This window comes from Megalopta genalis, chromosome 4 (genome assembly GCF_051020955.1).
Source record: "Megalopta genalis isolate 19385.01 chromosome 4, iyMegGena1_principal, whole genome shotgun sequence".
NCBI classification, from domain to species: domain Eukaryota; kingdom Metazoa; phylum Arthropoda; class Insecta; order Hymenoptera; family Halictidae; genus Megalopta; species Megalopta genalis.
Window position 1 is genome coordinate 21,915,039 of NC_135016.1, and position 25,893 is coordinate 21,940,931.

The 25,893-nt window shown below is 37.0% G+C and overlaps 1 protein-coding gene across 3 annotated transcripts in view; it reads left to right on the forward strand.

Annotated features, from left to right (window-relative positions):
* SNF4Agamma (SNF4/AMP-activated protein kinase gamma subunit) overlaps positions 1 to 25,893 on the forward strand; it is a 260,410-nt gene that overhangs the window by 70,655 nt on the left and 163,862 nt on the right. For 2 of the 3 annotated variants that reach the window (XM_033467828.2, XM_033467830.2), the window contains 3 exons: positions 17,817 to 17,910; positions 19,267 to 19,604; positions 20,690 to 20,905. In XM_033467828.2, the coding sequence (XP_033323719.2) occupies positions 17,817 to 17,910; positions 19,267 to 19,604; positions 20,690 to 20,905 (648 nt within the window). The remainder of the gene's footprint in view (positions 1 to 17,816; positions 17,911 to 19,266; positions 19,605 to 20,689; positions 20,906 to 25,893) is intronic. The other variant, XM_033467829.2, reaches the window with a different exon arrangement.

Sequence of the window (25,893 nt, forward strand, 5' to 3'; positions counted from 1 at the left end):
ACGCGAGGCAACAACGATCGTCCACGCAGAGATACTTTCGAAAAACGCTAACAAGCTTCCGGCCGTGAAAATTTCGCAAACATCGAGCGAACAGAACCGAAATTCGCTCGCTGGCGAATGTCGCGCGCGAACTTTCTTCCTTTCTTTCTTTCCTTTTTCTTTCCCAGCAAGAGCGGCCACGTTTCTCGGCGACGGGACTCGGTCAATAAGCCGTCGAGAAAAGTGCTCGGTGCATTTCCCTTATCATTGATCGCTCGCACACCTTCTCCGGTTACCGATTCGCAGCAGTTGGCCGCGTTCGTCGATAGATGGCGGGCCGATCCGCGCGAAGACCAGCTGCCATCTTTGCGGAATCATTCGAATGAAAAACTGAAAATAGATCGTTCGAAACTCGCATACGCGTACGTAACCCGTGCGTGTCCCCGCCGCAAAATGAATAATTGATTTACTCCTCTGTTTTGACTCCTTTGCCGCGCGCGCTTAAACGATTACGGAGGCTAGATTGCCTGCGCTCGCTTCGCAGATAGATTCGAATAGAGCGCGTGGAAGACAACTCGAATCAATTCGACGCGTTCCTCGGGAACGTAGCCGCGCTTGTTCGCGCTGTTTCGTTCGAAATTGGACGTTTTGTTTCGGCGATCCAGTTCGGTAATTTTAGGCGAATTTTATGCTCGGGGCGAATTTTCAATTTTTCTACTATATTTATTCTATATTTATTTATGTATCTACTATTTTATTCTATATTTATTCGAGGCTGTTATAAACAGTTTTTTTTTTAATATTGAGTTTTATGAACAGTTTTGCTTGAATTTAAGTTTAATTTAACTTAAATTTGAGTTCGTGAGAAATTCAACGTTTCGTTTCGACAATCCAGCTCGATAATTTTATGCGAATTTTATGCTCCGGGCGAATTTTCAATTTCTACGAATTATTGGATATTTATTCGAGGCTTTACGTTATAAACAGTTTTGTTTTTTTTAATATTGAGTTTTATGAACAGTTTTCTTTAAATTTCAGTTCAATTTGATTTAAATTTGAGTTCGATAAATTGTAATAGGGGTTCGGTTGGTGGGAATAAATTTGGATTTAATTCAATACTAAAATGTTTTGAAATATAATATATTATATATTAACATATTAATATATATTATTTTTCGCTTTAAGTAAACCGTTAACTGTAATATAATTCTCGAAAATAAAATATATAAATTATAATAAATAATTTATATAATTATAATAAATAATATATATAATATAATATATATAAATTATAATATTATAAATAATATAAATTATAAATAATTATATTTGGAATTATTCGGCATTTTCTTACTTCAACACGATCTTTTGTTCGTTCCGCCAGGCAATTTTAATTTTCAATGTTGCATAATATATTTTGTTGAAAATGAATTTAATAATTCATGCAGCATTTTTTGCACTAACACGCCGATCAGTATAATTGTTAATGAGCAGAGTTCCACTGTTTCAATTATATTCTTAACACACTATTATTATGCAATGAACACGTTAGTCGTGTTTCCGTCCATAAACGATAAGAATTTGCATCTTGGAAACCTGGAAGCACGCCTACTGCGACTACTTCTGATCCTAAACGACGCGAAGAAGTCAAAGAAATTGTGTCGAACACCTTTCAAAACGAAACGATTTTCTCAAAATTCAATTAAAACACTGCAATCTTTTCGGAGGTGTTCGAAGAACTATAGTTCACTTTTCGCGAATGTGCGGATGCACAAAATTTCATCGTCGCGCGTTACCTAGCAAACAAGTCGCTCTAATATCTGAACAACATTTCGCATCGCTTGGTCCGCTTCCAAAAAAGTTATACTCCGCTTCTCGAAAGCTGTTCGAAAAGCTTCGCGAGCCATTTTGTACGTCGTGTAATCACGTTTCGAGCGATCGCGCTATCCAATGAGCATCTTCTAACGCGAACGCGAAGCGTTTATTACTCGGTCACCGTATTTTTTCCGGTCACAAAGTTGTTCACCTTGCGGTCGAAAGACGCGACAAATTATGGAAAAACTCTGTGTGCTTCGGCGAGACTCGCGACGACGGATCGAACCGAGGATTACGGTAAATTTTCCCTAATTTTTAAATCCCGTCCACATTTCTGTTTGCAAGGTTATTAGGTTCAATTAGGGAGAATTTATTGTAGTCGTGCCTCCTCTCCCCAAATTGTCCGTCTTCCATTAGAAGCTGTATTATTATTATTATATTATTATTATATTTTATATTATATACTATTATTATTATTATTATTATACTAAACATTTTTACCGATATCTGCAATATATATAAATATATTATAATAATAATTATAATATTATTATTATATATATAATATATATATAATATTATATATATTATTATATATACATATAATATTATAATATATATTATTATATATAATAATAATAATATTTATATGTATATATAATAATAATAATTCTATCCGAGGAACCCGCCATTTCCGGATTGCGAGACATTTTTGGGACATCCTGTATATTAATATATATTATAATAAATATATATTTATTATTATAATATATATTATAATAATTATATTATAAATAATTCCTCGAGGATCGAATAAACGTATCTCCACTTCCCAAATTATCCATCTTTGTCTACAGTCTCAGCGCGAATTAGGGAGAAATTACCGTAATCAGTCTGTTTCCCGGAATTTCTCGCGTCTTTCGACCGCAAGGTGAACAACTTCGCGACGGAAAAAATACGGTGACCATGTAACAAACGTTTCGCGTTCGCGTTAGATGATGCTGTATTTAATTTTTTCCTTTTTAATGCTATTTACCGTATTTGTAAATCACGGTCGACCGTATCACGTGACCGCGCAAGAATGTCGCGGCGAGAGAGAAAGAGAGAGAGAGAGAGAGAGTCGGCCATTTATCGCGCTTAATCACAATACATCCGCGATAAGACGGTGTTACAACAATCCTCCGTAGGAAATTATTATCGATACGGTTCCTCGACAAAATGTAAAAGATATCAGCCAAGATAGTGGAGAGTCATCCGACTGCGTCGCGACGCCCACAAGTGCCGGCGCTGTCAGTCACCGTTGAAATCTCGATGGACGTACGATGTCCGTTCCCGGTATATGAATGTCTGAAAAGCTCTCCGGTGGTGCGCCATCGTTTTCCGTTCGCCGTCACGACGAAATATGTCCACGGTATCGCTCGGCAGAGTACGGAAGTACTCCCTAGTGCCGTATTTGGACCGTTGTCCGGACATCGGGACTTACAAGGTACTGGAAAAAAAGAGAAAGAAACCGAATCTACGCGAAGGGCCGCCGTAGACGCTCTCCCATCTGGATAAGTTATTTCGTTCGGGCAGGTATTTGTGGCCAGGCCGCGTCGTCTATCCCGGAAGTGCATCCCGAATTCAACCCGTTGTGCATTCATCTTAGATAGTGCAGAGGCAACGCTACCACTGAATGCGCGATGCGCGGAGAACGTTGAACGGAATAGGGGATGAAGGCGTTTTAATATTTTCTTGAAATTTTCTTGAAATTCTTTCATTGAATTTTCTTCTAAACTTTAGGCAGATTTCTAAAATGAAAAATAGCGTCGAAATTAGTAAAATTTAACAGCATTTTTATTTTTATTTCTTTTTGTTTGGATGCTTCTTTGATTATAATTTTTCGGAAATATCGTGTCGAAGTGGGATTTTGCATAGAGATCCACGGTCTATCGACGAGTACAGTAATTTCTCCCTAATTCGCGCTCGGATTGCGCGCAAAAATGGACAATTTGGGAAGAGGAGATGCGATATATATAATATAATTTATATAATTATATTGTAATATTATAGTTATTATATACTATGAATTATATTTATATAATTATATTATAATGTTATAGTTATATTCTAGTTATTATATACTATAAATTATATTTATATAATTATATTATAATATTACAGTTATATTATAGTTATTATACACTATAAATTATATTTATATAATTATATTATAATATTACAGTTATATTCTAGTTATTATATACTATAAATTATATTTATATAATTATATTATAATATTACAGTTATATTACAGTTATTATATACTACAAATTATATTTATATAATTATACTATAATATTACAGTCATATTATAGTTATCATATACTACAAATTATATTTATATAATTATATTATATAATATTATAGTTACATTATATTATAATATAACAAAATTCATATAAATATAAATATGAAATAGCTATGAAAGCGAGACGCAAGATTCGAATCGTATCCCAAATTGTCCATTTTCGTGCCCAATCTGAGCGCGAATTAGGGAGAAATTACTATAAATCGTTTCGCACCGATAAAAATTCCGAATATTTTAACCTCTGCGACTTGTTTCGCACGGTCGAAATAATCGAACCTTCTTCGATGATTCTTGCAAGTAGAAGAAAATTCAGATTCATCGTAACGCTGATAACGGAAGCACGAAGCTTTTGAAATATCCGTTCAAGTAAAAGTAGCAACGATTTACCGCGGATTAAGAAAACCAGCGCCGGCTCTCCGTACCATTTTAACAATGGACGCGCACAGCCTGGCGCATTCGCCGGATGAAATAATATTTCTTGTGCAAGTTTTCTCGGAGTTTCGACAGTTGCTGCAGCAAGATTTACAGCGTCGCGTTCTTGCGCCTTTGGCGCACCCGTTCGCATCACCGTTTTATCTTAATCACTTTCTTACCATGTTTTATAGTCGCGCCATTGCGTAATAAGCGTGTTCGACGTATAAAAGGACAGCTCTTAATTGTACACCGTGGAACATGTACCGGTTAATGCTATCGTTCCACAAGCTGAAGGACTTGACTTATCGAGTCGCGTCATCTCGGAGACTTTCATCGAACGAGGGCGCTTTCGTTTTCTCCGTAGGATTCTTTTCTGCAATCGTTGCTTCTCGGCTGAGAATTTTCTTTCGGTTCGTAGCTCGTAAACGCGAATGTTCGTGCAGCTTTTTACTGTGGAAAACGTTATCACGGAATTTTTTGTTAAATGAGAAATCGTCGTTAAGGGGCGGAGACTACCCTAACGGTCGAACAAACCGATTGTTTATTATTTTCTTGAAGTTATTTCGTTATTAACGAAGCTGAGAATTTTCTTTCGGTTCATAGCTCGTAAACGCGAATGTTCGTGCAGCTTTTTACCGTGGAAAACGTTATCACGGAATTTTTTGTTAAATGAGAAATCGTCGTTAAGGGGCGGAGACTACCCTAACGGTCGAACAAACCGATTGTTTATTATTTTCTTGAAGTTATTTCGTTATTAACGAAGCTGAGAATTTTCTTTTGGTTCGTAGCTCGTAAACGCGAATGTTCGTGCTGCTTTTTACCGTGGCAAACGTTATCACGGAATTTCGTGATCTAATAAGTGAGAAATCGTCGTTAAGGGGCGGAGACTACCCTAACGGTCGAACAAATCGATTGTTTATTATTTTCCTGAAGTTATTTCGTTATTAACGAAGCTGAGAATTTTCTTTCGGTTCATAGCTCGTAAACGTGAATGTTCGTGCAGCTTTTTACTGTGGAAAACGTTATCACGGAATTTCGTTAAATGAGAAATCGTCGTTAAGGGAGGATACTACCCTAACGGTCGAACAAATCGATTGTTTATTATTTTCTTGAAGTTATTTCGTTATTAACGAAGCTGAGAATTTTCTTTCGGTTCGTAGCTCGTAAACGCGAATGTTCGTGCAGCTTTTTACCATGGGAAACGCTAACACGGAATTTTGTGATTTAATAAATGAGAAATCATCGTTAAGGGGCGGATATTACCCTAACGGTCGAACAAATCGATTATTTATTATTTTCTTCAAGCCATTTCGTTATTAACGATTTTGTTATTTTGTTATTTTGTTATAAAGTTATTTTGGATGTTACGTCAAAGAGATACATATGTACTTTGAAATTCGAACATTTAACGACCGAAGATAAAGTTTCGAATATCTTACCTTATCGGAGAGGAAAGTTATCTTAAAATTATCGTCAAATTTCGAATTTTATTGAGATATTCTGCATAGAGTGTTCTACGATGTAGCGTACGATTTTTTTTGTTGACATGTTAATTATTTCTCATTTTTTACAAGCACTCGAATCTGGTTTACTAGGATAATACCAGCTGGTTATCTTCAAATTGCGGCCATTTCTATAATTATTAAAATCTTCGAAAACGATATATCTTTGATAATACTTTCTAGTTTATGAGTCAAGAAAATTTCTTTAATTCAGACGTTCCAGCACTCGCCAACTATGACGGGTCGGCGATCAATGTTCTACAAGATCGGGTTTCGAAAACGACGAATATAACTTCGCCATTTAATACGATTTTTACTTTCGATAAATTGACAAAATAAGCTGAAACTTACATCTATATTCTCCGAGGAAGACTAAAATCTTTTATTTAGTACAGTAATGTCTCCCAAATTGACGCACAGATTGTGCACAGAAATGGACAACTTGGGAAGAGGAGATACGATTATTGGAGCCTTAAGTTTCGTTTCTATAGTTCTTGACATTCGGTAACTATAAAAACGAGCCGCAAAATTATTATCTCCTCTTCCGAAATTGTCTACTTTTGTGCGCGATCTGAGCGCGAATTGGGAAGAAATTACTGTAATATTACTGTAATATTACTGTAATATTACTGTAATTACTGTAATATAATTACTGTAATATTATAAATCGAGCGCACAAAAATGGACAATTTGGGAATAGGAGACACGATTATTCGAGCCTTGCGGCTCGTTTTTATAGTTCTTGACAGTCGGTAACTATAAAAACGAGCCGCAAAATTATTATCTCCTCTTCCGAAAATGTCTATTTTTGTGCGCGATCTGAGCACGAATTGGGGAGAAATTACTGTAATATTACTGTAAGATTATTGTAATTACTGTAATATTATAAATCGAGCGCACAAAAATGGACAATTTGGGAAGAGGAGACACGATTATTCGAGCCTTGCGGCTCGTTTGTATAGTTCTTGACAGTCGGTAACTATAAAAACGAGCCGCAAAATTATTATCTCCTCTTCCGAAATTGTCTATTTTTGTGGGCGATCTGAGCGTGAATTGGGGAGAAATTACTGTAATATTACTGTAAGATTATTGTAATTACTGTAATATAATTACTGTAATATTATAAATCGAGCGCACAAAAACGGGCAATTTGGGAAGAGGAGACACGATTATTCGAACCTTGCGACTCATTTTTGTAGTTACCGATCGTCAACAATTATAAAAAGTAGATGCGGCGCTCGGACAATCGTATCTCCTCTCCCTAAATTGTCCATTTTCGTGGACAATCAAAGCGTCAATTAGAGAGACATTACTATAATTACCTGTAAAAAGATGTCCAAACTTTACCTATTTCTTAATGTCTCAGGGTGCCTTCCCCTCCACCCTTAACCAAGTAACAATAGACAGGCATTGAAATGACCTGATGAAGACGATACAGCTCGTAAATTAGCGAACTCAACTCTGTTAATAGTTACGGACAAGTTGACCTGCTTCGCGATGCTTCGATACAAGCATCGATGTAAGCTTCGTTCCGTTCACACCTGTTGTTAACACGGCACGAGTTTCGAAGACGATCCACCGATTTGTTTACAAACGGTGCCGTCTTTGATCTCTGTTGTCGATCACGATATATTTGGTAATCTTATCTAATTGAGCTTAAGTACTGATTAACCATTGACAGACAGCGTTAGACTTAAAGAGGGACTTGATAGAATTTCCCCGTTCGAAGAAACGGATATTTTTACGCGGCATGATTGATTCAATTCTTAATCACTTTCGGATTAAAGTTCTCGGTTATTTAATCAATTGCCCGTTGATCTTTGTTCAATCATAATCGCGGACCAAAAGCCTCGTTACGGAAGCATCGCGTATTTTTCGCGACTCGCTTCTGCAGCGTCGGCATTACTGCGGACGCCCCAAATACTGCGGTCTTTTACAAAAGCAATAAAATCCAACATTTTACAGTGTGTAATCTTTTAAAAATGAATTTCATAATTTTTTACATGTTTGATATTGATTATTTATGACATACAAATAACAGAAATCGCGGTTTTAATTCATTTATTGACTTTTGATATTCGGAAGCTTGTAAAAAACGTCGAGTCTTGTGAAGTAATAATTAATAATAATAAACTGAACGCTGATTCGAAAGGCATTTATATTTTGGTAATTAACCCTTTGCACTCGAGTGGTGACTCCGAGGCACCACTGGAATTTGTTATATCACGTTCTAAGATAATTTTTGCGTTAACAAAGTTCAGACTTAAAAAAATTGTTAAAAGTGTAACCGTTGTGTAAGTCGCAAGACCGATATCGAGATTGACACACGGTAATCGGAACGTCCGCAGTATTTGACTCGCAGTAATAGATACACAACCGCGGTAATACGCGCACACGTGTGGTTTCATTACGTTACGCTTTTCAACGAAATTCGTGCTTTCAGAGATCGAATATTTTCAGAAAAGTAAATATTCAAGTTAAAGAATGACAAGTACAGCACGAGTTGTCAATTAATTAGCGTAAAACGTCTTATGCTCTCCCTCAAAGTTCTCCTTCATCGAGAAACCGCGGTAATACCCACACTTGCCCTGTTTCTCAAAATGTCCCCTACGTTCGCACAGTCTCGTCGTACGCGTAAATTAACCCTTTGCACTCGATGCCAAATTAACGCAAAATTTAAACTAGTTTTTTTCACCCACGGTATTCCCATTTTTCACAACGTAGCGCATTTTATAATATTCATGAGATTGAATATTGTGATTCGTGCAACGGTCACGCTTTCAACGATTCTTTAAAATACAAACAAATGTGCTTGATAAAATTATCTTGAAACGTGACGCAACAATTTTCAACCCCTTTACATACCATTTTCTTCACAGTTACTGGGATTAGAAACTTTTCGATTGCAATAATTTCTTAGAAGGGAAAGGAAATTGATGCTTATCGTGTACCTAAATTTGCTCGAACGTTTAAATATCGATGCCAAGATATTAGAATTTTATTCCAATTTCTTAAAGCACAGAATAACATCTACGATCGATAAGTTATTACTATAAATTATCACGACGAGTCGGACTCGTCGAAGTATGACAAGGAGTTAACGGTGCCTTGGAGCCGCTATTCGCGCGCAAAGGGTTAAACGTCCACGAGTCGTTCGTTTCGTTTTTCGACGAAGACGCCGCTCGCCGATGTTTTAGGCTACTTTCGGCCGAGTTGTCATTTTCTGCGTTCTCGAAATCGCAGGCCCGGGGATTATTCTCGGTTTCGTAACGTCTCTGCGAGAGGAGCGTGCCACGCCGCTCACGTGGTTCACTCTGACAGTCCTCACAGACGAGCAGTGTGCCGTGATTGAAAATGCCAGTCGGACTCGTAACCGCGAACGAACATCTCGCGAAACTGTTTCTGCATGTTCGCACGTCGAAGCCGCGTTTCGCGATCCGAGTTTCCCGATCGCCGGCGATCGGTCGTTGCACGTACAGCGCGTACCGTTCGAATCGTATCGACTGTTTCGAAGAAAAGAAAATCTGAAAATACAATTCATACGTTCGACCGGTTCGTCGCGGTCGTTCGCGAAGAATAAAAGGTTTCCCATCGCGTAATTTCTTCCGCGGAAATCTCTTTCCTCTCTTTGTTCTCCTCGCCGGACTGCGGCGAGGCGACGTCGAACAACAAACGCGAGCACACACGTTGAATCGCTTTTCGCTCGTAAAAGCACAGTGCCTCGTAAATAATGAACATCGAATGCTTTATCTCGGCGAGCAAGTGCTATTCCGTTGCTGATAATTTTCATTCATGAGAAAGCGATCGGGCATGGCAGCGCGCCAAATCTGCGGCGGTTTCGTAAACAGTGCTTTTGCGACGGCTTTAGATTAAAATTTCGCGAAGATCGAGTCGCGTTATTGAATACGTGCTCCGGTATCTGTGGGTACTCTTCGACACGATCCGATAACAATTGGAAACGTTCTTCGCGAAACGGAGAAAAAGGGGAACAGCGGCGTCAAAATTTGTTGCGTTTTCGTGAAAAGTTTCTGAGTCAGCGTTGGCAGGTCGCGTAGAATTGTTGTCCGCTATTTTCGATGCTAACGAATTCCCCAGTTTCGAAACTGTGTACATGTGTATATATGTGTGTATATACGTATATAAATATGTGTATATTTCTGCAGGAAAGCAGAAATTCTGGGAACTCTATTTACAGTAATGTTTCTCTAATTGAGACGCTCGGATTGTCCACGAAATTGGACAATTTGGGAGAGGAGACGATTATTCGAGCCTTAAGTTTCGTTTTTATAGTCCTTGACAGTCGGTAACTATAAAAACGAGCCGCAAGCTTATCATCTCCTCTTCCGAAATTGTCTACTTTTGTGCGCAATCTGAGCGCGAATTGGGGAGAAATTACTGTAATGAAATTCTCCACAATTGTCGTTTAGCTTATAAATCGAGCGCGCAAAAATTGACAATTTGGGAGAGGAGACGATTATTCGAGCCTTAAGTTTCGTTTTCATAGTCCTTGACAGTCGTTAACTATAAAAACGAGTCGCAAGGTTATTATCTCCTCTTCCGAAATTGTCTACTTTTGTGCGCAATCTGAGCGCGAATTCGGGAGAAATTACTGTAGTGAAATTCTCCACAATTGTCGTTCGGCTTGTAAATCGAGCGCACAAAAATGCACAATTTGGGAAGAGGAGACACGGTTATTCGAGCCTTAAGTTTCATTTTCATAGTCCTTGACAGTCGGTAACTATAAAAACGAGTCGCAAGGTTATTATCTCCTCTTCCGAAATTGTCTATTTTTGTGCGCAATCTGAGCGCGAATTGGGGAGAAATTACTGTAATGAAATTCTCCACAATTGTCGTTCGGCTTATAAATCGAGCGCACAAAAATGGACAATTTCGGAGAAGAGACACGATTATTCGAGCCTTGCGGCTCATTTTTTATAGTTACCGATTGTCAACGATTATAAAAACTAGATGCAGCGCTCGGACAATCGTGTCTCCTCTCCCCAAATTGTCCATTTTTGTGCACAATCCGAGTATCAGTTAAGGAGACATTACTGTAGCCGGTCGATCAAAGCAAATGATATTTTCTAGTCGAGGCCCGTCGCCGATGTCGATCGACGATACAATTAGAAAATCCGCCGTGTTGTGCAGCTCGCGAACACGATCGATACCGCGATCCGATAGCAACGATCGTTGTTTCTTTTTCCGCGAAACACGCAGCGTCGCATCGTTCGGGCCGAACGGCACGGTTTTATTGGGGCGGTAAATTAAAAACACGATTCCGGGCGGATTGTGTAAACGCCGATCCGCGAACGGTGTTTGTGTACGCGAAACCGTGTCTGCGGCGAATGAAAATACACTAACGAAGATTTTCGCGGCTCACGCCATGAGATGATCCTTAAAGCTTCCGCGTTGAGAACTCTCCAGGAAGCCACGGAGAGCGTGCTCGGCGATCTCACGGCGGAGTTGAAAAAAACGGTACGGAAGCATTTACGGTCCTTCGTGGAAAATCGGAAAGTAATCTGTGGAACGGTCTTGGAAAATCGTTGATAAGGGTATCGGAATTGCTGAATTGCTTCCTCTTACGTAAGACCGGCGTTTCTTCAAGATAAATGTAACATACAGACGCAATATAAAATGTAATATTAATATAATATAGTATTAATATAGTATAATATTAATATAATATAATATTAATGTAGTATAATATTAATATAATATAATATTAATATAGTATAATATTAATACAATATAGTATTAATATAGTATAATATTAATATAATATATTATTAACATAGTATAATATTAATATAATATAATATAATATTAATATATAGTATAATATTAATATAATATATTATATATAGTATAATATTAATATAATATATTATATATATTATAATATAATATATTAACACATAGCATAATATTAATGTAATATAATATTAATATAATATAAAAAAAAATATTAATATAGTATTAATACAAAAATAAATATAATATTAAAACACAATAACTTTTTTAAAACAATCAAGTGGCTTGGATTTTTTTGGATGATAGCGGGACCAGTCTACTAGAAAAAAAGCTCTCGTTTTCTTTTTAGCTTTTTTTATCTCAGCCTATTTTGTGAGTCGCAAAGAATTTTCTATCGACCCTTTCAACCTTGACTGATTTTTCACGAGTTGAAAGTGATATGGAAAATGATTCGTTTCGGTAGAAAATGGTTTCCATCGAATCTTCGAGGTTAAAAATAGTTTGCATAACTCTTACAAGTTTCAGTCGGGTGCCGTTGCGTTACAGTTTGTTTGAGTTGGGAACGGGTTCTATTGGGTTTGTTGAATCTAGACTGGTTTCCGTAGCGATTTTGCGCGCGTTTGTGGCTGAACATTGTGGGGTCCTTCGTGGGGTCCTTGGAAGCGGTTTTTGAGAAGACCTTTTCATCCGGCGAATCTATCCCAGCATTCTTTAAGTACCCGGGGGGTTCTTAAATCTCTTCAGTTCTGTGTTGTGCCGGACAATTGCCTACTTCGTTTAGTTATATTCAACAATAATGCCGGGTCGGTTACAATTGGACTGCGGATTTTACGCATTTATGGTGAAATTGAGCGGTTATTTTAAAGCAGATTTAAAATAGTACAAATATTAAGAGAATCGAAATGTGTCAATGTATTATTAAAATGATTAAAAAGGAGTGAACTTGCTATGCAGTTTATACTTCTTGCAATCGATGCAGGCAATTCTTATTTTGCGTAAAATTCTGCGGTCTAATTATAATGTTTCTCGTCTGTTCTAAAAATAATATTATGAAATTAATATTATAAATATATTGTATATAAATACATTAAGTGTATTTGTATAATTAGTATTACATATTAATATATTATAATTTATAATAATAATAATAATAATAATACATAATAAATATATAATATATTATAATTTATTATTATTATTTATATTATTATTTGTATAATTAGTATTACATTACTTAAATACATGTAATGTACTTATATAATTAGTATTACATTACTTAAATACATGTAATGTACTTATATAATTAGTATTAAATTACTTAAATACATGTAATGTACTTATATAATTAGTATTACATTACTTAAATACATGTAACGTACTTATATAATTAGTATTTCATTACTTAAATACGTTACATGTATTTATATGTATAATTAGTATTACATTATGTATATTATATAATTAATATTACATTATATAACTAGAATTACATGATGTATATTATATAATTAATATTACATTATATAAACACATTACGTGTATATTTATATAATTAACATTACATTTTATAAATATATTACATGTATTTATATAATTAGCATTACATTATATGTATAAATACATTAGTAACGTTGCATATGCGAATATAATTATACAACGTCGTAGCCGATTTCGAGCAAACCTTGTCGAAACGCTGTCGTCTACGCTTCGTTTGAATTCGAAGTACAGTAAATTCTCTCTTCAATTTATAAACAAAAACAGACAGTTTCAAAAGAGTAGATACGATTATTCGAGCCTTGCACCTCGTTCTTATAATTCTTGTTGACAAACGGCAAATATAAAAACAAGCCGCGAAGCTCGAATAATCGTATCTCGTCTTCCCAAATTGTCCATTATTGTTTACAAAATTTTAGCGAGTATTCTGGGCGCAGGTTTCCACGTCAACCTGGAATAACCCGTTCTAGATTCAGACTGATTGCGAGCTAAGTTCAAGACACTCGTTATCGCCGGTTTTCAGTTTAGAGAGGTCTGTTTTGTAACCTGGAGGATCAACGTATGTAACGCAATCACGTGTTCCCATATATCAGTTATAATACATGTCCGTTAGATACCGTCGATAAAAGTATGGTAAAACTGTTGTCTCGTATCCTCGGGACGCGATAAAGCATCTAATTCGCGTCATCGCGACACGGGAACGCTGCCAGAAAGTTTCCTTATGTGCATTACATAACAATGCCGGGATCGTAAGCTGTTGAGACATTTGCAAAGTTGCCTTTTGGAAATGTTCGTTGATGTCGTCTACATTGGAAACGGTCCAATACGTCGTCCGATCGTCGCGATTGGCCGCTTCCGAGGTTCTTGCGCAAGAAGTGCACAAAAACCTGTCAAAATCTCGCGCGTGCTTTCGACGGCGAAAGAGAACAGAACGAGCCTTTTTCGCAAACCGTGACATCTTAATCGTTCGATCGATTTACATACCATTTTCTTCACAGTTACAAGGATTAGAAACTTTTCTATATTTTGACTTTTCTATATTTTCTGAAACGTTTCTATATTTAACCCTTTGCACTCGAGTGATGACTCTGAGGCACCCCATTGAAATTTGTTATATCACGTTCTAAGATAATTTTTGCGTTAACAAAGTTAGTAATCGGATCGTAACGATTATTTATGATATACAAGTAACAGAAATTATAGTTTTAATTTATTTATTGAGTTTTGATAATCGGAAGCTTGTAAAAAACGTCGAGTCTTGTGAAATAATAATTAATAATAATAAACTGAATGCTGATTCGAGAGGCATTTATATTTTGGTAATTAACCCTTTGCACTCGAGTGGTGACTCTGAGGCACTACTGGAATTTGTTATATCACGTTCTAAGATAATTTTTGCGTTAACAAAGTTCAGACTTAAAAAGATTGTTAAAAGTGTAACCGTTGTGTAAGTCGCCCCAAATACTGCGGTATTTTATAAAAGCAATAAAATCCATCATTTTACAGTGTGTAATCTTTTAAAAATGAATTTCATAATTTTGTACATGTTTAATATTGATTATTTATGACATACAAGTAACAGAAATCGCAGTTTTAACTCATCTATTGACTTTTGATAATCGGAAGCTTGTAAAAAACGTCGAGTCTTGTGAAGTAATAATTAATAATAATAAACTGAACGCTGATTCGAGAGGCATTTATATTTTGGCAATTAACCTTTTGCACTCGACTGGTGACTCTGAGGCACCACTGGAATTTGTTATATCACGTTCTAAGATAATTTTTGCGTTAACAAAGTTCAGATTTAAAAAGATTGTTAAAAGTGTAACCGTTGTGTAAGTCGCAAGACCGATGTCGAGATTAACACCCGGTAATCGGAACGTCCGCAGTATTTGACTCGCAGTAATAGATACACAACCGCGGTAATACGCGCACACGTGTGGTTTCATTACGTTACGCTTTTCAACGAATTTCGTGCTTTCAGAGATCGAATATTTTCAGAAAAGTAAATATTCAAGTTAAAGAATAACAAGTACAGCACGAGTTGTCAATTAATTAGCGTAAAACGTCTTATTCTCTCCGCCAAAGTTCTCCTTCATCGAGAAACCGCGGTAATACCCACACTTGCCCTGTTTCTCAAAATGTCTCCTACGTTCGCACAGTCTCGTCGTACGCGTAAATTAACCCTTTGCACTCGATGCCAAATTAACGCAAAATTTAAACTAGTTTTTTTCACCCACGGTATTTTATAATATTCATGAGATTGAATATTGTGATTCGTGCAACGGTCACGCTTTCAACGATTCTTTAAAATATAAACAAATGTGCTTGATAAAATTATCTTGAAACGTGACGCAACAATTTTCAACCCCTTTACATACCATTTTCTCCACAGTTACTGGGATTAGAAACTTTTCGATTGCAATAATTTCTTAGAAGGGAAAGAAAATTGATGCTTATCGTGTACCTAAATTTGCTCGAACGTTTAAATATCGATGCGAAGATATTAGAATTTTATTGCAATTTTTTAAAGTACAGAATAACACATCTACGATCGATAAGTTATTACTAGAAATTTTCACGACGAGTCGGACTCGTCGAAGTTTGGCAAGGGGTTAACGGTGCCTTGGAGCCGCTATTCGAGCGCAAAGGGTTAAACTTCCACGAGTCGTTCGTTTCGTTTTTCGACGAAGACGCCGTTCGCCGATGTTTTTCAACGGGGAAGAGAACGAACGAGCCTTTCGCAAACCGTGACATCTTAATTAATCGTTCGCAATTTTGAGGAACTCCCGGTCTGGATTTCGTTCCGATGAGATCACCGAACGTTTCGCGGGAATTCGAGTTCTCATCTTTGCTCTCGAACAGCCGGTAAAACGACGCGTTGTCCGTGCAAACCGTTTTCGAGAAGATATCGCAGAGGAGATCTGAAGTTCGCGCGAAAGAAAAGTCGCGCGAGATAATATCGCTAAATATAAATGCTTTGTCAACTAGCGGTCTTGATTAAACAGCGATATCTAATCGTTCCGTTGTATCCTACGGCCACCCAGATCTGCAGACAATAAAGTTTCATCACTGCGCGTTTCCTGTCAATTTTTCACTCGGCGCTCTCGTTCGAGCAATCGTCGCAGGATATTGCACCGTAATCAATAACACTTGCAGCACTTGAACGTTATTATCGTGCGTTGCGCGACTGATTCGTGCCTCTTTTTGCCGGAAATCGCGAGGCCGGGTTCGGCAGGAATCAATTGTAAACCTGTGCACCGTGCGCGTCCGTTGATCCGTACTTTCTTTCGACGGATTTAGCCGTCAGGAAACTTGGTCGAGAGAAGTGAAAATTTTTGGTCGGATACCGAAGAAAGTAAGAAAAAAATGTACAGTAAAAAATGGTCTTTGGCGGTGGTTATGTCAAGGTTATATTTGGCGGTTGATGGTTGATGTTATGGTTGATGTAACGATGTTTGGGTGAAAAGGAATGGGAGACGTTTCGTCCGGGACCCGCTAGAGGGCTCATCAGTTAGTCTATTCTAGCGGGCCTTTGCCTTAAATGTTGGGAAAATTATGGTACTTCCGAGAAATGAGAGGTTCCTGAGATCATTTGAAGCAACTTTTTCCTTTGCGAAATTGCGATCCGCGGCTTCGTTTACGAGTTATTAACGAAAAACAGTGACCAATGAGAGGCGAGCTTGGGTGGCGCGCGGCGGCCGAGCCAACGAGCGCGCGAAGCCCGGTTCCGCTCATTGGCCCGGTCGCCTAGCGCCGAGCGAGCTCGCCCTTCATTGGTTAGCGTTTTTCGTTAATAACTCGTTAACGGTGCCTCGGTGAACATTTTTGTAAAGGAAAAAGTTGCTCCGAATCACCTCAGGAATCCCTCAGTTCCCGGAAAAACCATAATTTTGGGACACCCTGTATATACAAATTGAGGCGAATCGGTTACCGATCTGGAAATTATTGAAATTCCAGACTTGTTCGTAGCTCTTGTCTTCTCTCGGTATATGTACGCATGTTTCATGCAGTTATATTTTTATATTTTATATAGTTATATAATATTTTATATATATATATAATTAATATAATATATTAATATATTATATATTATATTATATTATATATATTATAATATATTAATATATAATTAATATATTATAATATATATTATAATTATATAATTAATATATAATATAATATATTAATATAATATAAATATATTTATATATAATATTTTATATTTTTTTATACAGTTAACGGAAATCGATTTCTGGAAAATAGATTCCGTGATTCCACAGGCTTTCCGTCGCCGGATGAAAGTGAACGGGAACGCATGCGAGACTCGCGACCGCAGAATTAAACTGTTGATTTCGTAGGCTTAATATCCGTTCGCGCGGTGAAATATCTGATCGGACGTCGCAGCGAGTGCGCGAGTGCGTAATGTCTCTAATTACCTCGTGTACGAGATAATGTCTGTGCACGTGTATTATGAAACCTGATGCACACGGTGTTCGTTTCTTTTCCAGGAGCTTGGGTCGCAGCCTTTGCCGACGATCGTCACCGAGGATGCAGATAACTTGAGTCATGCGTCCCAGGATCAGGGTCACAGGCCTCGAGCAGGTACGACGACCTTCCGTTACTGTAAACAATAAGAAGCGGTATAGTAAATTCTCCCCCTAATTGTCCTTCGGTTTGTATACAATATATAATTGGCAATTTGGGAGGAGGCAATGAGGAGGTACGATTATTCGAGCCTCGCGGCTCGTTTTTATAGTCATTCGATTTAGTGTCAAGGTCATTTTGTTTACCGTACCTCCTGCTGCGAACAAAATTGTTCTGTTCGTACTTTTCGGTTTCGTTCAACGAAATATCTGTGTTCCTGTGGATACTTTGCAGAAAGAGTTTGGAGTTTTCTTTATAAATGAGTCGTTTATTTTGAAAGTGGCACAAGTCACTTTGTTTTTACGTCGATATATTTAAGGGTTTGCGTTTTAATACGTTTAAAAATATGGATGCTAACTTTCGAGAAGATTTACTTGTATTTGTTATCTCAGGATACTGATATTTGAGTATAAATAAATATTTATACTGATAGTATATAAATAATTATTATACTGAATATAATAACTAAATATAATAACTAAATAATTATTATACTGAACATAATAACTAAATATAATAACTAAATAATTATTTATACTGATATAGATAAATAGTATAAATAATTATTTATACTGATATAGATAAATAGTATAAATAATTATTTATACTGATATAGATAAATAGTATAAATAATTGTTTATACTAATATAGATAAATAGTATAAATAATTATTTATACTAATATAGCTAAATAGTATAAATAATTATTTATACTAATATAGATAAATAGTATAAATAATTATTTATACTGATATCTCAGTATAAAAATAATTTCGTATAAACATTAAAAAATCACCACTTTTCATTACGGTAAAGTGACTTATGCCACTTTCAAAATAAACGGCTCAAATGTTCTCGAGGAACAGATATTTTAGTTATGTGAACATTGAAATTCCATTAAAATTCCATACATTCATTTAAATCTAAATTGCCGTTTCAATCCAACTGCTACGAGTCACAGATTGTCAATAATTATAAAAAAAACAAGGTGCAAGGCTCGAATAATCTTCCCAAATTGTCCATTTTTGTTTACAAGTTCAAGCACAATTGAGAAGAATTTACTATAGTATGTTTACACAGTTTGAACAAAATATTTGATCTGCTTAAAATGGTCTCACCTGTACTAAATTTAGTACAGAATCAGTAATAGAATATAGTATAGAATTTAGTATAGCATCAGTAAAGGAAAACAAGAACTCAGAATACTGAAAAATTGTATCCATCTTTTCTCGTTTTTTTTTCTCAATTTTTATGAAAGCTTGTGCTTCGGGTTTCGATGATTTCTCTGAGAAAAATCTGTTGTTTTCTGCAACAGGAACATGGGGCTCGCACTCGAGGACTATCAGGAAACCAACATCTGGCAGTGCTCCCGGTTCCGGAAAGTCAACGCCGCTCCCGCAACCGGCGGAACCTTCGAGCTCGTCGAGTTCGAGCAAAGGCGGCAGGAAAGCTTCCGGCACTCGGTCTGGATCCACCAGCCGCAGCAACAGCCGCAGCAGCAGCGTCGAACGTAGAAGAAGCGGCGGCACTGTCGATGACACGGCCAGCCCCACTAGGAAACCGGCGCTCCTCGACGCCTTCAGGCCAAGGAGCAAGTCCGACGCTAGCAAAAGGAAGCCCAGTATTATAGCGAATATGAAAAATGCTGTGCAGGTATGCTTTCGATCATAAAAACTGTGATCCTAACTAGAATCGTGTAGCTACAGGGTGTCCCAAAAATGTCTCGTAATCCGAAAGTGGCGGGTTCCTCGGGTCATTTGAAGCAACCTTTTCCTTTACAAAAATTTTCTCCGAGGCACCGTTAACGAGCTATTAACGAAAAACAGCGACCAATGAGAGGCGAGCTCGGCTGGCGCGAGGCGACCGAGCCAATGAGCGGAACTGGGCTTCGCGCGCTGGTTGGCTGGGCCGCCTCGCGTCAACCGTACTCGATTCTTATTGGTCACTGTTTTTCGTTAATATCTCGTGAACGGTGTCTCGGAGAAAATTTTTGTAAAGGAAGAAGTTGCTTCAAATGATCTGGGGAATTTTTGGGACACCCTGTATAGTTCTATAAAAGGTGATCGTAACTAGAGACCTATGATATAAATTATTATTATGATCCCAAATAGAATAATGGAATTGGTTCCTATGGAAGATTATCTTCATTAGAGACGTAGGATTGAGATGTTATGAGGGATGATCCTAATTACAGTTACACAATTAAGGTGCTATGGAAGATGATCCTAATGAGAATCAAATAATTGAAGTCCAGTGAAAGATGGTTCTAATTATACGTCAAATAATTTGAGTTCTATGAGAGATAATCCTAACTTAGAGTCATACGATCGGCGTCTTACAAAAGATGATTCCACCTAGAGTAATAAAATTAGGGTCCTATGAGAAATTATCCTAGCTTATGTAATCATAGAGTCATGTAATTAGAGTCTTATAAGAAATGATCCTAACAAGAGTCAACTAATTGATTCCTATAGAAGGTGATCTTAATTAGAGTCAAATAATTGGGCGCCTATGAGAGATGTTAGAATAGAAAAGATTATTAACCGTGACCTCAATTTTGTATCTCAAAAACAATTTTTATAGATCTCTATAGTTATTGAAAAGTGTCAGAATGGAAGATAATTGAAAGTGATTTAATGAAATTAATTTGACCGATATATATTCGTTTGAAGCAAGTAATTCAAGCTTACCGATTTACTGATGTACCGATTTGACGAGTATATTTCTCTGTATTACAGCAGTCATTGCACAGAGGCTCCCATGGAAGTTCGTCCATAGATGTACGTACAGATAAAGATCACCACAAAGAGAGCAAGGACCACAAGGAGGGCAGGGAGATTATGGGACGCCCTCGAGCTGGTTCAGAAAGTAGCAGGAATCCTGTCAGCAAAGTTATGGATCTCATCAGACATAGGAGCCATAGCGCTCTTAGCGGGGAAGATAAACGGAAAGCGGTGAGTTATTTGAATTGTTCGCAACAGCTTGGATGCTGGCAATTTTACATTTTAACGACGCAACGATCGCGAGAAACTGAACTGTGTTATTACCGACTGAGACGGCGAGATTGCGATCAGAGAAGGTCTCTGTTTTATCGTTGCGAGTAACAGTTGATAAAGACACCTACCACAGACAGTAACAGTAAGGATGAATATTAAGGGATAACAGTAAAATAAAATAAAATAAAATAAAATAACCACAAATAAAGGTTGTAACATTAGATAGAATATACAGTGGCATTGTTTTGAGAAAAATTTGTCAGGCTTCTAGAATTCTGTTGCCTTTGCTGTATCGCATAATTTCACGAATTCAAATCCATTAGCAAGAATCGAGTGTTACCTACACTGCATTCCAACTACGGGTTAATATTATTTAGTCTCATCAAATGTTACAGAAATTTCTGAAAATTTCGAAACTCAAGTTAAAACGGGATGATCGCTCTTTACGACGGATTCACTTAAGATTGCAGAAAACTTCGAAATTAGATTCTTCCAATTGATTTAGAAGTGCTTCTAAATTTCTCAAATAAAAATACTTCATAAATATTAAAGTATTCATTTCAAAAATACAAAAGTTTTATCAAATAACATTAATAACGTGAACGATATGATGAAACTTTTACTCGCAATTTTATCTCACGTTCATCATTTACATTTGTACATTCCCTTTGCTTTCCAATACAGCTTCATCGAATAGTTTCTCATACAACCATTGTTCACGGTAAGAGAATGCTGCAATCGTTCATAAAATATTAAATCGGTACGACAATCAGAGCCGAGACACGAAAGCCAGTGTAACATGTTTTGCCTATATTCTTATGCTCTCGTCTGTACGTCAACCTCTTTTCACTGAATGTATCGAATATCAATCGTTCAGTGGATAATGTTTCGTGTGGTTCATATCCTGAAAATTGATACTCGGAGAAATATGATTCATTATCAGAAAGACTGATTTTATTCCAATAAACACCTGGCATCTCTTTGCTTTTGATAAGATTTTGACATGATATAATTCGCGTTGGCAAGTCTCTCTGTTATATTTCAATAATACGGCAAACATTCTGTCACATATTTTCACAATTATTATTTTATTCGGTATTACACTCATTAATTTAGGTATTACATTCATTTATTTATTTCACTCGCATGGAAATCATATCTTTTTCTCCATTGGAAACGCGCATATACTATACAATATTTACCATGATCATATTCAGTGCGCATTACAGTAATATCTCTCTAACTGACGCTCAGATTGTCCACTAAAATGGATAATTTGGGAAGCGAAGATACGATTATTCGAGCTTTGCGGTTCATTTTTATAGCCACGAATTGTCAACTACTATAAAAACGAGCTGCAAGGATCGAGTAATCGTATCTCTTCTTCCCAAATTGTCCATTTTTGTGCGCTCGATTTATAAGCTGAACGACAATTGTGGAGAATTTCACTACAGTAATTTCTCCCCAATTCGTGCTCAGATCGCGCACAAAAATAGACAATTTCGGAAGAAGAGATAATAACCTTGCGGATAGTTTTTATAGTTATTGACAATCGATAACTATAAAAAAGGAGTCGCGTAATCGTATCTCCCTTTCCCAAATTATCCATTTTTGTACGCAATCTGAGTGCGAATTAGGGAGAAATTACCGGTAGTTCGTTACGGTTATCTGCGAGATGGGATTAAAATTATGCTGAAAATTATGCTGCGATTAGTTATACTGTGAATAATAATTTTCAGCATAATTTTAATCCCACCTCGCAGGTAGTCATAACGCACTACAGTTAATTCTCCCTAATTGACACTCGGATTGTGCACAAAAATGGATAATTTGTAAAGATTGCACATTTGGGAAGACAATTTGCGCCTCGCTTTTACAGTTGTTGACAATCGATAACTATAAAAAAGGAGCCGCGAGGCTCGAACAATCGTATCTCCTCTTCCCAAATTGTCCATTTTTACGGTTATCTGCGAGATGGGATTAAAATTATGCTGAAAATTATGCCGTAATTAGTTATACTGTGAATAATAATTTTCAGCATAATTTTAATCCCACCTCGCAGATAGTCATAACGCACTACAGTTAATTCTCCCTAATTGACACTCGGATTGTGCACAAAAATGGACAATTTCGAAAGATTGCACATTTGGGAAGACAATTTGCGCCTCGCTTTTACAGTTGTTGACAATCGATAACTATAAAAAAGGAGCCGCGAGGCTCGAACAATCGTATCTCCTCTTCCCAAATTGTCCATTTTTACGGTTATCTGCGAGATGGGATTAAAATTATGCTGAAAATTATGCCGTAATTAGTTATACTGTGAATAATAATTTTCAGCATAATTTTAATCCCACCTCGCAGATAGTCATAACGCACTACAGTTAATTCTCCCTAATTGACACTCGGATTGTGCACAAAAATGGACAATTTCGAAAGATTGCACATTTGGGAAGACAATTTGCGCCTCGCTTTTACAGTTGTTGACAATCGATAACTATAAAAAAGGAGCCGCGAGGCTCGAACAATCGTATCTCCTCTTCCCAAATTGTCCATTTTTACGGTTATCTGCGAGATGGGATTAAAATTATGCTGAAAATTATGCTGCGATTAGTTATACTGTGAATAATAATTTTCAGCATAATTTTAATCCCACCTCGCAGGTAGTCATAACGCACTACAGTTAATTCTCCCTAATTGACACTCGGATTGTGCACAAAAATGGACAATTTGAAAAGATTGCACATTTGAGAAGACAATTTGCGCCTCGCTTTTACAGTCGTTGACAATCGATAACTATAAAAAAGGAGCCGCGAGGCTCGAATAATCGTATCTCCTCTTCCCAAATTGTCCATTTTTACGGTTATCTGCGAGATGGGATTAAAATTATGCTGAAAATTATGCTGAAAATTATGCTGCGATTAGTTATACTGTGAATAATAATTTTCAGCATAATTTTAATCCCACCTCGCAGATAGTCATAACGCACTACAGTTAATTCTCCCTAATTGACACTCGGATTGTGCACAAAAATGAACAATTTCGAAAGATTGTACATTTGGGAAGACAATTTGCGCCTCGCTTTTACAGTTGTTGACAATCGATAACTATAAAAAAGGAGCCGCGAGGCTCGATCAATCGTATCTGTTCCCAAATTGTCCATTTTTACGGTTATCTGCGAGATGGGATTAAAATTATGCTGAAAATTATGCTGAAAATTATGCTGCGATTAGTTATACTGTGAATAATAATTTTCAGCATAATTTTAATCCCACCTCGCAGATAGTCATAACGCACTACAGTTAATTCTCCCTAATTAACACTCGGATTGTGCACAGAAATGAACAATTTCGAAAGATTGCACATTTGGGAAGACAATTTGCGCCTCGCTTTTACAGTGGTTGACAATCGATAACTATAAAAAAGGAGCCGCGAGGCTCGAACAATCGTATCTCCTCTTCCCAAATTGTCCATTTTTGTGTGCAATCTGAGCGTCAATTAGAGAGACAGTACTGTATTCGGTCCACAGAGCGAAGAAATCGTCACGATAAATCGGTGCACAGTTTTTCAGAGTATAACAGTCGCATGGAACATGATGTTACAGCGTGTTACGCAAACATCTCGATCCGAAGAAAAATTTGATCCGCATCTATCGTTTGCATAGGCTATCGACTCGCGCGCCAACCGGAGAACTCGAAATTCCGGGGCGCGTCTCTTCGTTCCGTATGTTTCTGCTCTCGGCAGAGCGTGACTTTTTGAAACGAACGAACCGCTGTTGGTCCGGCCTAACAATGGTATCTCCGCGAACAAAAGGATGATCTCTGAAAGCAGAGAATACGTGTTTTGACGTCGACGATTATGCATCTCCGTCTTTTCTCTCCCCGATTCGGACGACTATAACTGGAAAACCTTGTCACTTCGCATTTCGCGTAATACATGGTTCGGCCGCATCCGCCATTATGCACAAATGGATCCAAAAAAGAAAAATGACGAAGACCTCCGTTCACTCGAGAAAAATTATCCTAACTTCCCTTTCGCCGATTCAGCAGGTGTCCCCTAATTTTGCGCTATTGCGTCCACAGTGATTTCCATTAATATTCGGTAGCACTTTTTAAGACGCGATAACTTTTTCAAAATTAGAGTAAACGATTTGAATTTGTTTTTTTTTAGATGATAGACGAGCTAGTATACTAAACGATGACCAATCTACTTTGTTACAATTTTGCTATTACTTGGGATTACAAGACAAAATAAAAGACTCTTTTCACTTTTTTATCCGAGCCTGTAATGAAAATTTCAAAAATACTCCATTCTAAACAATAGCAAAATTTAAAAAAATCGTTCTGATTATGGTCTAGTAGACTGATCGCTCTATCATTTCAAAACAAATTCAAGTCGTTTAGTCGAATTCTCAAAAAGTTATTACATTTTGAAAAGTGTCCGATTATTAACGGAAGTCGCTACAAATAAAATGCTTATCGCGAAGAACGTCTCTGTAAATCGTAATTCGAGTTAATTATAGAGTCACCTACACCTGAAGGAATATCTTTTGCACGGACAATAATATTATAACGGCGCGAATAATAATTTATTTAACCGTGAACTATAACTCCTTGTTCGCGCTGGTAAACAAGAAATAGAGCAATTAAAAGAGTAATTTACGACGATAACAGACGCATACGTCGTTTATTTTTGCATTTTAATTTCTCGCGGACTATAATTACAGTATTAGATTATCACAGATTGTGTAACTTCGATTATTATTAGACCCGCATTCGCGATTTTTTCAATCTCTCTTCGGCGATCGGATGCGGGACATTTAACCCTTTGCAGTCGGAGACATTTCAACTCGAAATTCAAAACAGTTCCTTCGACCCATAGTATTTCCATTTTATATAGTTTAATGCACTTTACACGTATGTAACTGCATTTTGCGGCTCGCGCAACGG